At 58.5% G+C, this 14,489-nt stretch overlaps 2 protein-coding genes across 2 annotated transcripts in view; one reads left to right on the top strand and one right to left on the bottom strand.

The window, feature by feature from the left end:
• VOLCADRAFT_86403 (uncharacterized protein) overlaps window positions 1-3,867 on the bottom strand; it is a gene marked incomplete at both ends in the record, with an annotated part of 8,130 nt that extends 4,263 nt beyond the window's left edge. The window contains 4 exons of the mRNA XM_002946237.1: window positions 1,514-1,620; window positions 1,666-1,706; window positions 3,023-3,156; window positions 3,782-3,867. Of these exons, the coding sequence (XP_002946283.1) occupies window positions 1,514-1,620; window positions 1,666-1,706; window positions 3,023-3,156; window positions 3,782-3,867 (368 nt within the window). The remainder of the gene's footprint in view (window positions 1-1,513; window positions 1,621-1,665; window positions 1,707-3,022; window positions 3,157-3,781) is intronic.
• Window positions 3,868-4,964: 1,097 nt separating this feature from the next.
• Window positions 4,965-14,236, top strand: VOLCADRAFT_86404 (uncharacterized protein; the record flags this gene model as incomplete). The annotated part of the gene is made up of 13 exons (XM_002945882.1): window positions 4,965-5,078; window positions 6,701-7,342; window positions 7,804-7,950; window positions 8,101-8,214; window positions 9,024-9,134; window positions 9,444-10,463; window positions 10,622-10,709; window positions 10,809-10,819; window positions 10,956-11,099; window positions 11,518-11,727; window positions 12,245-12,388; window positions 12,961-13,428; window positions 13,976-14,236. The coding sequence occupies 13 exons, from the start codon at window positions 4,965-4,967 to the stop codon at window positions 14,234-14,236; spliced, it is 3,474 nt and encodes a 1,157-aa protein (XP_002945928.1).
• Window positions 14,237-14,489: the final 253 nt, after the last annotated feature.

Raw genomic sequence — 14,489 nt, forward strand, 5'->3', positions numbered from 1 at the left:
CAACGAAGAGGTAGAGCAAGGGTGCGAGGGGGCACCCTTGCCGTACCCCTGCTTCCATGTTCACCAGCTTCGATTTGTAGCCATTCACCATCGCTCTGGCTCGCGTTTCGCTCAGCAGCAGCCGTACCCAGGCGCAGAGCTGTGGCCCTGCACCCATGGTCTCCATTGCTGCCAGGAGGAACCCACGATCCACCGTGTCATAGGCCTTGGCGAAGTCCAGGAATGCCAGGAGCCCCCGGCGGTTCTGCTTGCGAAGGAGGTGTGACAGGTGACGCAGGAATAGCACACTAGCTCCAATGAGGCGCCTAGGTAGGAAGGCTGATTGCTCGGGGGTTATGACTTGGCCAAGGGCAGGGCCTAGGCGGTTTGCCAGCACTTTGGTGAGCAGTCGGTAGTCCGAACAAAGCAGGGTGATAGGCCCATGTATGTATGTATGTATGTATGTATGTATGTATGTATGTATGTATGTATGTATGTATGTATGTATGTATGTATGTATGTATGTATGTATGTATGTATGTATGTATGTATGTATGTATGTATGTATGTATGTATGTATGTATGTATGTATGTATGTATGTATGTATGTATGTATGTATGACGTTGATTACACTGTGGGCTGAAAAGCCGGGGGCCCAGGGCCGAAGCACAGCGCGGGGGGCGGGTGCATACGGCTGGTTAGTCTCATGCACTCCGCCCCCGGGTCAGGCCGCACGGGAAACGACGGCCGGCACGCAACATGTGTATGTATGTATGTATGTTGGTTTACATTGCGGGCTTAAAAGCCGGGGACCCAGGGCCAAAACGCAGCAGAGGGGGGGGACACACACGGTTGGTTAGTCTCATGTAATCTGCCCCCAGGTCAGACCACATGAGATACAACGGCCAGCACTAAGCAGTGTTCCCCACCGGGGTTTAGCACTACTGCTAAACGGGTTCTAGGCCCGCCGGTCACCTAACCAATCGAAGTCGTACCTGGGGATTCTCCTTATGGGCAGAAAGTACAGAAAAAAACTCAAAGAGCACGTGCTCAGGACCAGGGTGACTCGGAGCCCAATGAGTCATCCTGGGCTGGGGAGGCCACCAAGCTCTAAAATGCCACAAAGAGCTCACATCACAAGATGCCAAACAGCCTCCTGAGTCTACTACCCACCCCCGCCTCTTCCCCCCTGGGCTAGTCCAGGGGAGGTATCAACCGCAGGGGGGTTATCACCGCACGTGTCCATGGCCCCCCCTACATCGCGTTGGGGCCAACACAAAAAAGTGCGTGAACGGGGGGAGATCCTGCCATGAAACCTGGCGACCAGGCCTCCGAAGAACACCACAGGGAAGGAGAGTAGCCAGCTCGGTGGCCCCTTTTTACTGCTCTATTGTAGCAGCTGACACACAGTACAGCACACATAACAACTACAAATACGCGCAAAGCGCTTGACCAGCACCTCGAGAGGCCTTTCCAGCAGGGCCAACTACTACACATCCACCGAGACAGCTGGCTCTCAAGGCCCTTACTTACCATGTTTGCAGCTCGAGGATCCCCCGGCCGCATACCTCAAGAGAACCCAGACCTGCAGCACACGTGAACCTAGAAGTACGGCCCCTGGGGTGGTAGTGGGGTAGTCTCTGGGCAGGAAGGTGCAGCACCAGGCTTTGGGTCGGGGAGCTCACCATCTCGGTCTCCATTTCCATGTCCGCCTTGTCCGCCTCAGCTGTTGATGTTGATGTTGTTACAGGGTGGTTAAGCTTCACCAGTGGCCTCCTTCCCGAGGCAATTCCCTGCTCTCCCCTGCTAGAGGGGCACCCTAAGCCATTCACCCCATCCGACTTCAGAGTGTACTCTTTGAGTTTGGCAACTCACCACCAGCATCCAACCAAATCTTGCGGATCGACGGCGCCTCAACTTAGTTCCTGGTCAGCTCGCGAGTTGATTTTATCACGTCCTACACCGTCCACAAGATGGGGGGCCACCTCCCATTTCACCACCTCTCAAACACCCGAGAGGTCGGCAGGCGGATTTGAACCCGGGTCGACCGGGAGCAGAAGTCAGGCCTTAACCTCTGCCAGCCGCCTGCCTAAGCTGTTATCGGCTTCACAACAAGGCCTTGTGTCCCTGGGTAACCTTGGCCTCGTCACCTTGTGCTCCCGTGTGGAGTGGATAACCACCGTGCGTTTCCCCGCAGCCGCTTGTTTCCGAGTCTTCCGCTTCTGGTCCATGAGGGCGGTTTCCAACCATTCTGTCCATGTTTGTGGTTCCTTTTTTTGTGGGCCATTTCTGTGGACTGTTTGCAAACTGCTTGGGCTGCAGCCGTTTGCAGGAAGAACGGGACCAGGAAGAACGCGCGTCTGGACCCCCCTGCCAGGTCTGGCCTGCGGATTCTCTTTGTGACTCCTTGGGTCTTAAGCGTGCGTGTGGTCCCCTTGAATGCCGGTGCCTGGTAGAATGGGGTGTCTTGTTGGGCTGGGTTGGAATTGGGTTGTACTGATGGCGCTGATGCTACCAGCAGTGGTGCTGGCCCCGGGGATCCATCCCCGGGCCAGCACCATTGCTGTGGGCCTGTCCACGGAGGGTTTCTCCACATGGGATGCTGTTGGATCTGACGCTGCTGTTAGTCCTCCCCCCCTTTGGTGGTGCTGCCCCTGGCGCTCCCCGTGCAGTTGTGGGTAGGGATGAGGGTAAAAGCCCATGGTGGTGGGTGTCTACTCATCACCCCTCAGCGCAGCGAGCACCGAGTATGGGTTGGCTTCGGCCAGGGTTGTTTCCATTCTTGCCTTTGCTATCCATGCGCAACTCCGTGCCATCTATTCCTCCTCTCTGAGCTGTGTTGTGTTGCGTTCCTGTGGCTGGTCGGTTCGTGGCTTTGCCATCGGGGCTGCGGCCAAGGCCGGGGTGGGCTTCTCCACCAGGCAACCGCTGGTATTGCTGTGTCTGGCTGGGTCTCTGCCAAGGTGCAACATCTTCAACCAGCTCAATTTCCATCCCCTCGCCCTCCAGGTCCGACACCGCCTCTGTCTGTTCCGCCTCCACTTCCATGTGTGTTGTCTCCAATTCCGGAGCTGAGTGTGTTGGTGCAGTTGGCGGTGCTGGGGTTACGTTGGCAGCCATATGGTGGCTCCAGGGGAGGGGTTGGCTGCACGGTATGGTGTTGGTCCCCGTGTTTCCTGTGAGGCCTTTTGAGGGGCTGTGGGTGGGTCGGGTAGGGGTGTTGTTTTACCCCTTTTTCCCTGCAGCATTCACCCTGCAGCATCCCCGGGGTAACCCTCTGTGTTGTTCTTGTTCCCACGGGGTTGGGTGGCAGGTTTGCTGCCGCTGCTGCCACTGCCGTTGGGCCGGGGAGGAGGGGCTCTGCTACTGCTGGGACCTGGGGCCACCTTTGCTGTCCTAATCCCTGCTGCCAGGGAGCACCTTGTCCCTTGTCTACTGCCCTGAGTAGACATCCCATTTTCTCGTCGGCGGTTCAGACCACGATGCTGTGCGGGTGTTAGCGATGTCACCTCTGCCATTTACTCCCCTGCTGCTGCCGTGCTCCCTCGGGTCCCGCAGTGGCAGAGGATGAGGCGGTGGGGTTGGGGGTGGCGGCGGTGGGGTTGGGAACCCCATCTCCGCTGCAGCTGGTGTAAGAATCTAGGCTGCTGCCGCAGCCTGCATCCCTGACATTTGCGGCTCCATAACGGGGGCGTCAGTTCTCCCCAGGGGGTGGTGGATGCCGCTGTGGCGGTGGGGGCTTTGAGGCAGCAGCCCTGTGGAAAAGCCACCCCATCGACTGATGCCTGTCACTCGGCTCACCGACTTTTGGACGCGCACACATCCGACATGGCGGCAGGGGCAGAGCCGGGCGAGAGCAGCTGTGCGAGAGCGGCTCTGTCACACATTTGGCGGCAGTCCATCCAGCGTTTAACTCAGATGTATTTGTTCATCCTCGTCAAGATGCCGAGGCCCAAGTTCCTAATATGTTGTATCACGCAGCCCTTCTTAAGCCTCCCAAGGCCCCCAAGCCCCCCAAGCCTATTAGGCAAACAGCAGCCGCCAGGGCGTGGTGCACATGTGCAGTGGAACGGATAGTACATGCGTGAGTTAGAAGCGCGCCTGATTATTCAATTCGTACGTTTGACACTCCTGCTTAGATCTGCACCACGCAGCCGCCATCACAGAAAGCGCCAGCCGGCAGCATCCCTTGTGTCGCGAAAGCAGTCGGGGTGTGTGTACAACTGGGGGGTTATAGTCGCAATGCATAAAGAGCCCATTTATTTGGGGCCTCTCTGGAAGTGAAGCATGTGTTCGCACTGCAAGCACAAATGCGTGGCCAGGAGAAGGTGCCCACCTGGGTTAATGAACTGCGGCGTTATTACCCTTTATGGACAACATAAACAGCAGGAAACGGAAAAGCGCCACCGGGAGCCCCTCGGGCCGTATTGAGGTACCTGACGAGTGTTATCACTTTTTTTTTCCAAAAACATCTTACTAGGAATTATCGTTAGCGCCAATAAGCGAGGTTAGCTGGAATGCACGCATGGTTAATAAAAAAGATAGACAGATAGATAGACAGCGATGGATAGCGTGCGTGCAGGATGCCAAGCAAAGGGTCGTGGTCGCGCAAGTAAGATTGGGCTTGAACAATAACATAAGTTCTGCTTACCTCTAATGTACACTACAGTTGTTGTTATGCGCGCGACGCGGACTTTCCTGCATGGTTGAGGATATTTGCTGAAGGGGGCCGCAGGGCGAGGCTCGGTCTGCCAACGCCCAGTTGTTCCTCCGCCCTTCAAGTGGTGAAGAGACAAATATAATGTATTAATCTAACAACGCACAACGGCGTCAGGTTAACTTGAGCCGTGAACGCAATCTCCATCCCAATGGGCTCCAACAGCAGTTCGCCGTAAAAAACAGGGATTCTTCATGCCTCCTCTAAACAATGTTACAGTTAAACTATAACTTTTACAAGAACACGCTCCCCTGAGATCCTGTGCTAATGTATGCAACCAGTGACCGTCAAGGGGATCTGAAAGCTAAGCCTGTGAGGCGGGATATTCGCCGAGGTGCGATGAACCTTAAAAATGGAGCCATGAAAATCTGGTACGGGCTGGTGAGAGGTGGCATTTTGATCTCCGTGTTGATACAAGTTCAGGGAGGCGATTTCACGTTATTGATGCCGTGCTTCGCGAACCACGGGTCGACGAGAAAACACATTTACGAATGGCAACCATACACAGTCGAATTGCATGTGACAAATGCTTGGCAGGTATGCCAACCACTGCGCTTTAAAATTTGCCCCTTTGGAAATGCAAATTTCGTAGCTGTCGCAGTCTCCTAGTTAGCACACCGGTATAAAACATCGCTTGAAGAATGCCAACATATGTGGTATTAATTTCCTGATACGATGGCCAGGTAACCTGGCGAGGTAGGGTGCCCTTGTCATCTTGAGCCCGTGCATTGACGCCACGTGTAGATTGTAACGCCGTTAAGATAGATCACTACACCAATGTTCAGGCTATTACATCTTACGGAACTTTAGATCCTTCTTAGTCGAGAGCCCATAAAAGAGGGTGCGTTTCTGGCTCTGTGCTTTTGCTTTTCATCGTATCCCGTACTTTTGGCTCGGGCATTCTTGGGTGTATCCAACGAACATTTAGGCATCTATGGAATGAGCACTTTTTCATGGGAACATTCGACTTCGCTGTCCTGGTGTGGCTTTTCGCCTCTTCCTAACGTTCTAAGCAGAACAACATTACCTGGCCAACTTCGCGCAATACCGAGCGAAGTGGCCTAAATATATTATCATGACCTATAATGGGAAAAGCGCTTAGGGCGCTTGCGCTTGTTGCCATCTTGCTACACAAGCTTCCTGTTGGCACTTGCGCAGCTGGCGAAGAACAACGATAGTCTGTCATATAATCTACATATTGTGTTAGTACCTCCAGGAGAGCTTCATCTGTTTGTTTTCGCCTGAGGATGTCGGCTAGGTCTGAACGAGATGGATACACAGGGCCGCGGGGCAATCGTTTGATGCGCAAGGTGAATCAGAGCCCGTTTCCTTTCTACAAAGAATTGCCCCAGCGTGCCTGCTTGCTTGACGAAAGGGTCTGCAGGTCGGTTAGTGCATGCCGTCGAAGTCGCATAGCCAATCACTCAACGTGGCCCGGAGGCAGGGGTGTGTCAATGCGTCTACAACCGTTCCGAGTTCCTCCATGTCTTCAGCGCAGGCTGAGGGGGCCGACAGCACGGCGCGCGCACCATACATAACCGCCAGTGCCCCCTCCCCTCCAACCATCCATCAACAGCGTTGACTGCGTGCTCTGCCGTCCTCCCCCACCCAGCACATTCGCATAGTGCCCCACGCGTTTTCCCCCCCACACATGTTGAACGCAAGAAGAATCGCGCTCCCCTCTCCCCATTCACCGTTCGCCGTTTCCCCCCTCCCCGCCCTCGCCATCCCCACCCCTCCTCAACCCCTGCCAGATAGATGTGAACCCCCTGTCGCCTTCCCGTCTCATCGCCTTACCACGACACACCCGTAAATCCCACCGCTCCCTCTCCCCCCACTTCCTTTACCTCACTTCACATCCCCGCCTACCCCTTCGTCTCTATGCCACCCCAAATTCCAATCCAATCTCCCTTCTCCCCCTCCCTTCTCCCTCTCCTCCCTTTCCCCCCTTCCCTCCTCCTCCTCCCCCTCCCCCTCCCCTCCCCCTCCCCTCCCCTCTTCAGGCCGAGGCCTTAGGCATGGAAACCCGAAACGTGTCCAGCGCCTACCTCCTCCCCGTCCTCAACAGCCGCGGCGGCGGACCGGGCACACTGTACGGCGGCGCCTCCCACACCGCCGTCGCCGGCGGCGGCTCCTACCACGAGACCATCAACCTCTCCCCCAAAGCCATCACCGCCCTTCGCACCACCAAGATGCTTCAATCCCTCGGCCAAAAAGTCATCTTCTCCAACGACCCGTACGTCAACTCCGCCTTCGAGTCCCTCATCACGACCCGCGTCTCCGGAGTACCCCAGGACCTGGCGCCCGACCTTACAGAGCTCATCACCCGCAAGCCGCCCGGCGGGAAACTGAGGCCCCGTGGGTCGAAGGCGGCCGCGCTGAAGCGCGCCAAGCGCCTCGTGGGCGCGGGGGCAGTGCCCGTGGCGTCGGAGGTGCCGTTCGCCGATGCGCTGCGCGTGTGCGACCTGGAGCGGGATAAGGGTGCGCTGCCGGCGCTGCTGCGCGCCTACGTGTTCAACAAGGCCCGTGTGGTGGTGCCCAAGCTGGAGGAGTACTGTGAGGCGATGGGGCGGTTGAGACCGGCGCCCATGTTGCAAGCGGCGGCGCTGCTCATGCAGGCGGGGTACTTCTTTGCTGCCATCAAGGTATGAGGGGTAGTTGGCGAGTGGGGAGGGAGTTTGGGGTGCTGGACGAGGCGGATTGCTGAGAGGACGGCAGGAGTGCTGTTTCGTGCCTTGCTTTCGGGGGCGGGGTGATGGGACGAGGGGGGGGGGACGATGGGGAGGCTGGAGGCGTCTGGAAGATCAGATGGCGACAGGGAGGGGCGACATTTGCAGGAGTGTACAGGGAAAGGGACAGGGATGGGAAGGGATGTGAACAAGTGGTAGACTTGGAAAGGGAAAGGAAAGGGGTGCGAAGAGGGTCAGGGGTGGAAACACCTACTGGGGTGAGCCTCAGTCCTGGACCGGACCATGACTATGTGCCCTTCCTCCTCCTCCTCCCCTCCTCCCCTCCTCCTCTTCCCCTCTTCCTCCTCCTCCTATTCCCTGTCGCCTCCTCCTCCTATTACCTCCCTCGCCTCCCCCCCTCTTTGCCACTTTCACAGGTGGTGTACAGTAACTACGACGCGCTCCAGGCCACCCTCACCGAGCTGGAGTCCCTCATCTCGAATCACATGGACTCGGGGGACTGGGACACCGCGGCAGCGCTGTGGAACTGGCGGGACCCGGACAGGGAGCTGTTCCTGAAGCAGGTAAGGGGGGAGAGAGGGGGAGGGGGAGGGAGGAGAAACAGGGTGTGGGTGGGTGGATGTGGGTGTGCTTGAATGTAGGAAATGACGATACACAGGATGTTAATGTTGATGTTGATGTTCTTGTTGTTGTTGTTGTTCACCCCTCGACAGTTCAAGGAGCTGAAGATCATCGCCTACTACCTGGATGTCCGAAAGCAGCTGAGGGCGCTCAAGGAGCAGGGGGTGGTGGCGCTGGCCCGCGTGGAGAGGGAGATGCTGCTCAAGGTGAGGGACGGGAGAGGGGAGGAGGGGGGAGGACTGCTAACCCGGGCAGGGGGGGGGAACAGGACTCAAAAAGCCGCAGCGATGCAAGGCCGCAGGTCTCCACATCGTCCCCTCCCGCCTTCTAACCCTTCACTGACTGCTGGTTCTCCAACTGTAATTTGCGAAGGATTTTACCCGCCTCCGTCACCCGCCTCCGTCACCCGCCTCCGTCACCCGCCTCCGTCACCCGCCTCCGTCACCCGCCTCCGTCACCCGCCTCCGTCACCCGCCTCCGTCACCCGCCTCCGTCACCCGCCTCCGTCACCCGCCTCCGTCACCCGCCTCCGTCACCCGCCTCCGTCACCCGCCTCCGTCACCCGCCTCCGTCACCCGCCTCCGTCACCCGCCTCCGTCACCCGCCTCCGTCACCCGCCTCCGTCACCCGCCTCCGTCACCCGCCTCCGTCACCCGCCTCCGTCACCCGCCTCCGTCACCCGCCTCCGTCACCCGCCTCCGTCACCCGCCTCCGTCACCCGGCATCCACAGGGTCTTCAGAACCCCGTTATAGCGCCATGGCGTTCTCTTCCCCTTCTTTCCCCTCTTTCCCCCCGGGCCATTGTCTTTCTTTCCCGGGGTTTCTGTCTCTCCAGCCCGCGTGTGCTTCCATCCGCATGTAGGTTTTGTCGCCCAACTGTCCCTTCCTCCGTACTTCCTAGAGACCCGTAAGACTGGGCCCCACCTCCCTCCCTTCCCCACCTCTTACACACTTCGGGCCCCCCCCCACCCTCACCCTCACCCCCACCCTCACCCTCAACCCCACCCGACCCCAGGTTGTTCAGGACTTCCGTATGCAGCTAGCTGAGGACTATGCCGCCTACCAAGCTCAGCTAGCCAAGGAGGCGGAGGAGCGGGCCAGGGCCAAGGCACGACTGGAGGCGCAGGTGAGGAAGGCGGGAAGCTTCCTTCCCCCCCGCTTGCACCCGCACCCCCACCCACCCGGGGGCACCAACCCCCACAACATGACCACCCTCGTCCATCCACCCCAACCCACCCTCTCACTCCCTCGAAGTGCAAACCACCGATCCCGGCGTGCAACACGATACACAATACAACACGCAATACATAAAAATACAAAACGAAGGTATAAATACCATAACTGCAAACCAAAACCGACAGTTTCAGCGGCAAGACCGCCTAACCGCTAACAACACCGCTAACAACGCCTGCGTTTTATCGGTGTGCGTTACCAGGCGCGTGCTGCCGCCGAAGCCGCAGCTCGCCGTGCGGAGGAGGCGGCCCGCGTGGAGGCCCGCGCGCGCGCAGCCATGGAAGCCAAGGCCCGTCGCGAAGCGGAGATGCGAGAGAAGGCCAGGGAGATGGAGCGCAAGCGCGAGGAGGTGCGCCGGCGCGCGGAGCAGGGCAAGCATCGCAGCCGCTCCTCATCCTCCATGCGGAACCTGCGGCCGCCGGAGTACGCGCTCATGGCCGGTGCGGCGGCGGCCATGTTTGAGGAGGGTGCGGCGCCGCAAGACGACGGTCCCCTGGTTGAACCTGAGCCGACGGAGTTGGACTTGACGGATCCGGGCACGATGACTGAACCAGGTGTGGAGGTGAGTGAGGTGATGGCAGCGCCGGGGGCGGAGCTGAGCGACCCGGTCGTTGCGGCGGAGGCGGCGGATCGGGTTCCGGATCTGCGAGTGAGCAGCAGCTCCGGCGGCGCCGGCAGCCGCCGTGCGTCGGCAGGCAGCAGCGGCGGCAGCAGACACAGCAGCATAGTGGCGCGCTTGTCGGAGGACCTGGAGATGGCGGCGGCGGCGGCGGCGCTGCTCCAGCCGGAACCTGAGCCGGAGCCGTTGCCCGTCCGGCCGCCGGTCCGCGTGCACCTCCGGCCTGGGAGCCAGGGACAGCTGCGGATGCAGTTGAGCATGGACGGACGGAGAAGCTCGTCAGAGCCGTCGGCATCCGAGTCGCAGCAGCAGGTAGCGCAGGAGTCGCCGCTAGCCGGACGGCCACCGGTCCGCGTGCACCTTCGTCCCAACAGTCGCGGCCTGAGGATGCAACTGAGTGTGGACGATTCGGAGGCGGAGGAGCTGAGGCGGGGTATCGAGGACTTGCGACGGAGTATGAGTCAGGAGCGGCGGCGAACCCACGAGGCGGCGGAGCAGATGAAGCAGATGGCGAAGAAGGGCGGCAGTCGGCCGTCCACAGCCACACCCGCCATCCGCCTCAACATCAACCTGCTAGCGGGAACCACGGATGAGAAGCTAGCGGTGAGCCTCTAGGGACCTGAGGGGCAGGCCAGGGCGGGGCAGGGTTGGGGAGGGCGGCTTGGTTGTATGCTGGGGATCGTCCCGTCCCTCTACTTGGTTTGTCCGACATTATGGATTTTGGTATTTCCTGTCCGACTTCCTCCTGCTTCCATTATCAGCTGCGTGGATTCCATTTGTGGTCCGCTGTGAGGAGGGCTAGGATTCAGGGGCATGTGGGTGGGTGGGATAGCGTGATGTGCTCGCCAGGTGGGTTTTCGGATCGCGTTTTCCCCCCATGTGTGTGTGTGTATGTGTGCGTGTGGTGATGACGTCCGTGGCTTCCATGCGTGCCAACTCTCCCTGCAGCGCCGCCTGCTGTGCGTCGCACCGCACCGCACCTCACCACCCTGACGCGATGTGATGTGATGTGATGTGTTGTGCCTTAGCGTGTGCTACTACTATAACTACTAAAGTTATGCTGTGATGGTGCCTTTCATGCGGCGCGCGGTGCAGATGATGGAGAAGGCGCTGGAGGCCGAGCGCGCTGAGTTCCAGAGGCGGCTAGAGGAGGAGCGGGCGGCGCTGGCTGCCGTACTGGCAGCGGAAAAGTCAAAATTGGAGGAGCATCTCAACACGCAGAAGAAGCTTTTTGACGAGGTAGAGGTTTGGCTAAAGGGTTTGGCGGACCGAACCAGTCAGTGCCAACATGCCGGTTGGGTAGCTGGATGATGACGATGATTATGAGAGAGAGAGTATGAACATTGTGGAAAGGGGTTGTAAGATGAAGATGAAAAATGAAAATGAAGATAAAGATGAAGATCCGGAAGGGGATGCGGTTTAAATATAGGATGATGTAGGAAGGGGGCAACATGGCATGTATATATACAGGACGGACGCCGGGCCATGCCGGTGCAGACGAGCTCAGAAGGCGGGGAATGTGGGCACGGCATGTTTTGCGGTGCTTGCCTGGCCGGGGCGGCGATTCTCGACGCACGCCACAACACCCCACCCCACAGCTTCGTGCCTCGGGACCCCCTGCCCCGGCTACGAATGCCTTCCCTACCCTTCTCAACAGGAGCGGCAACGGTTGCTCCGAGACCTGTACGAGCAGCAGGGTCGTGATCTGGATCAGCAGCTGTTGGCGTCCAATCAGAGCATCGAGCAGCTGCGGCAGCAGAGGGACCGGTTGCGGTCCGCGGGGGGTAACGCGGGGGGGAGCCGCAATTCATCGGCACGCAATGCGGCGGCAGCGGAGGAGGCGGCGAGGCTGGAGGGGGCGGTCAAGGTGAGCTGTGGGGACTGGGGAGGCTGGGGGGTGTTCCTTGGCTTTGTCTTGGGAGTGAGTGAACGTTCGTTTTTCTTTCTCTCTCTTTCTCGGTTTGTCTGTCTGTCTGTTTGTCGGTCTGTCCTGTGATTGTGATTGCCAGATGGTGGTGGTGTCCGTGGTGGTGATAGGCGGAAGAGGAGGCACAAATAAGATTATTATAAACGTGCGGTGCAAGCAACGACCCTCCGAGCAGCAGCGAATGCTGTGCAAGGTCTAAATGTACGAGAGCTGACGACAGCTGACCTAGACCTGCTGTGGACCAGCGGGCTCGGCAGCTGCTGCCGCTACAGAAGGTACTGAAGGACAGGGGGAGATAGAAAGAAAGGAGTTTTCTTTAAGGCGCGAATGAATGAATATGTGGATGAATGAATGGATGAATGAATGGATGAATGAATGATAGGCACTTAAAATACAAACCGGAGCCATTCCTTCTCCCTCCTTCGCCAAACCCCCCTCAAACTTCCCCTTCCTTCAGATGCTTGAGAAGAAGTTGGATGACGAGCTTTCCCATGTACGGCAATTGGAGGACGAGAAATCCCGGGTGGAGAAGGAGCGGCAGGCGCTCGAGGCGGCTCAGAAGATGTTGGAGGCGCAGAAGAGCCAGGCGGAGCTGGAGAAGGTATGTTCGTGCGTGCGTGTATGTGTGTGTGAAGGAGGGGGAAATCCTTTGCAGGAAGCACAAGTTAATGGCCGACTGCTTTGGGAATCGGTGGGTAGCGGAGGCCTGTGTCGCACTACCAGCTTGAAGGCGGGAAGGACGGAGGGGGACGGTGGTCTTTCTCCGCCTCGTGATGCAGCTGGGGTTACCTGGGTTTGGGGACGAAGCTGCGTTTAGAGCAATGGAAGAAAGAGAGAGAGAGAGGGAGAGAGAGAGCATGGTGCAGGGTAAGGGAAAAGTAGTGAGGAAGCACACAAGGCCAACGCGGCCTTATTGCGGTGATAGAGTGTCAAGCTCGGCACCGACTTAATTTAGCTTTGGGCTTCTTGGCTTGAACTTGGCTCTCCGATAACATCATCGCTCCTCCTGGGGGACAACCCTTTAGGGGACGATGAACCTCCTCCTGCTGCTGCTGCTGCTGCTGTCCCTCTTCCCCATCGTGGCCATGTCCGAGTCAACGGCCATCCCCTCCTTTCACTGAGCCGTACACCCCCCCTCCATCTCCCTTTCCCTCCTCGTCTGCCCTCAAAAAGGCCAAGGCGGAGCAGGAGAAGGGCGCGCTGCAAGAGCAAATTGCCAAAACCATGCGCATGTTCCAAGAGCAGCTGGCGCAAACGGTCAAGATGGCCGCCATGCTGCAGGCACAGCGCATCTTGGGCGCAGCTACCGGCGGCACAGCGCCACCCCTAGCCGGCCTGGGCGGCACCCTCATGGCGCAGTCCTCCAACGGGACCATCGGTCTCAACACCACGGGCATGAGCGGCCTTCCCGGGCTGATGTCGCAGATGCCATCGGGGCTGGGGAGCTCTCAAGGTCCCTTGATGGGCACTGGGACGTCGACGCCCGCGACTGCGGGGCTCAGCGGGACGTTGTCGGCATCTCCGACGATGGGCGCCGCCGCGGCGGCGGCGACGGCGTCGATGTTGCCGCAGCCTCTGGCGGCGCTGCCGAGCGATGTGGACGACCCGCCGACTCAAGACGAGATTATTGCGTACGGCAAGGTATGTGGTGGTTTAAAGCTTTTCTGCTGTAATAGCTCTGATGGGGGGAAGGAGGTCGGTCGAATAATGGACCATTTACATTAACAAAGGCAACGAGCACAGAGTCCGGGAGGGCAAGCGTATGGGGGAGAGGAGAAAGAAACGCCGAACACTGCCCAGGTCTTCTCGGTGCTGAATTTGGCAGCTGTAGGTGCGGTCCCAGGTAAGGCAGGTGGTGAAAAGTAGCAAAAACGTGAGGAGCAAAACATCGTAAACGGCAAAAAACACAGGCTGGGGCACAAAATGCCCTCGTACCGACCTATGGTGCCCCCTGCAGAGTACAATCTTGTTGACCATCCGCTTGGACCCTCCTCTTAAACCCTAAAGTTTTACATCACACTGCTCAACCGCCCACCTGACGCAACACGGCCCGCACTGGTCCCTGACCCTCCGGGGGGGGGGGGAAACCTCCTGTAACAGTGGGACACACACCTTTGCCGTGCTAACCGCCTATATCCCGTAACTCCGTACTTTTTCCCGTACTCAAAACACTTGAACTCCTCTGCAGTACCTTGGCATGGACGTGTTGGAGGACGCGGACCTTTTGTACATCGCGGAGTGGGCTCTGACCGCCCCCCTTCCGGAAGGCTGGACGGTGCACCTGGACGGTGAGGGCAACGAGTTCTTCTACAACGCCGCCACAAACGCCTCCACGTACGAGCACCCGATGGACGAACATTACCGTGCCTACTATCGAAAGATGAAGGAACAGAAGCAGCTTGCCAAGATGTCCGACGCGCAGCAGCAGCAGCAGCAGCAGGCGCAGTAGGGGACACCGGGGGGAGGGGGGGAAATTCCGCTGTAAGTTACGGAATGGGGGTACAGGGGGGGGAGTACAATGCAGCTACGTGGCATTGGCGAGGGAAAGTAAGGGCGGCGCATGCTGTGTGGGGTTGTATGAGCGGGCGTGGATATGATGCATGATGGGTATAAGATGTGCTTTAAACAAGAAAACACATGACAAGCTGGAACGGCTTTTTGTCGTGTATCTTGGAGCTGTGCAGAGCTGGTTGGTAAGGATT

This window comes from Volvox carteri (assembly GCF_000143455.1).
Source record: "Volvox carteri f. nagariensis unplaced genomic scaffold VOLCAscaffold_1, whole genome shotgun sequence".
In the NCBI taxonomy this organism is placed as follows: Eukaryota; Viridiplantae; Chlorophyta; class Chlorophyceae; order Chlamydomonadales; family Volvocaceae; genus Volvox; species Volvox carteri.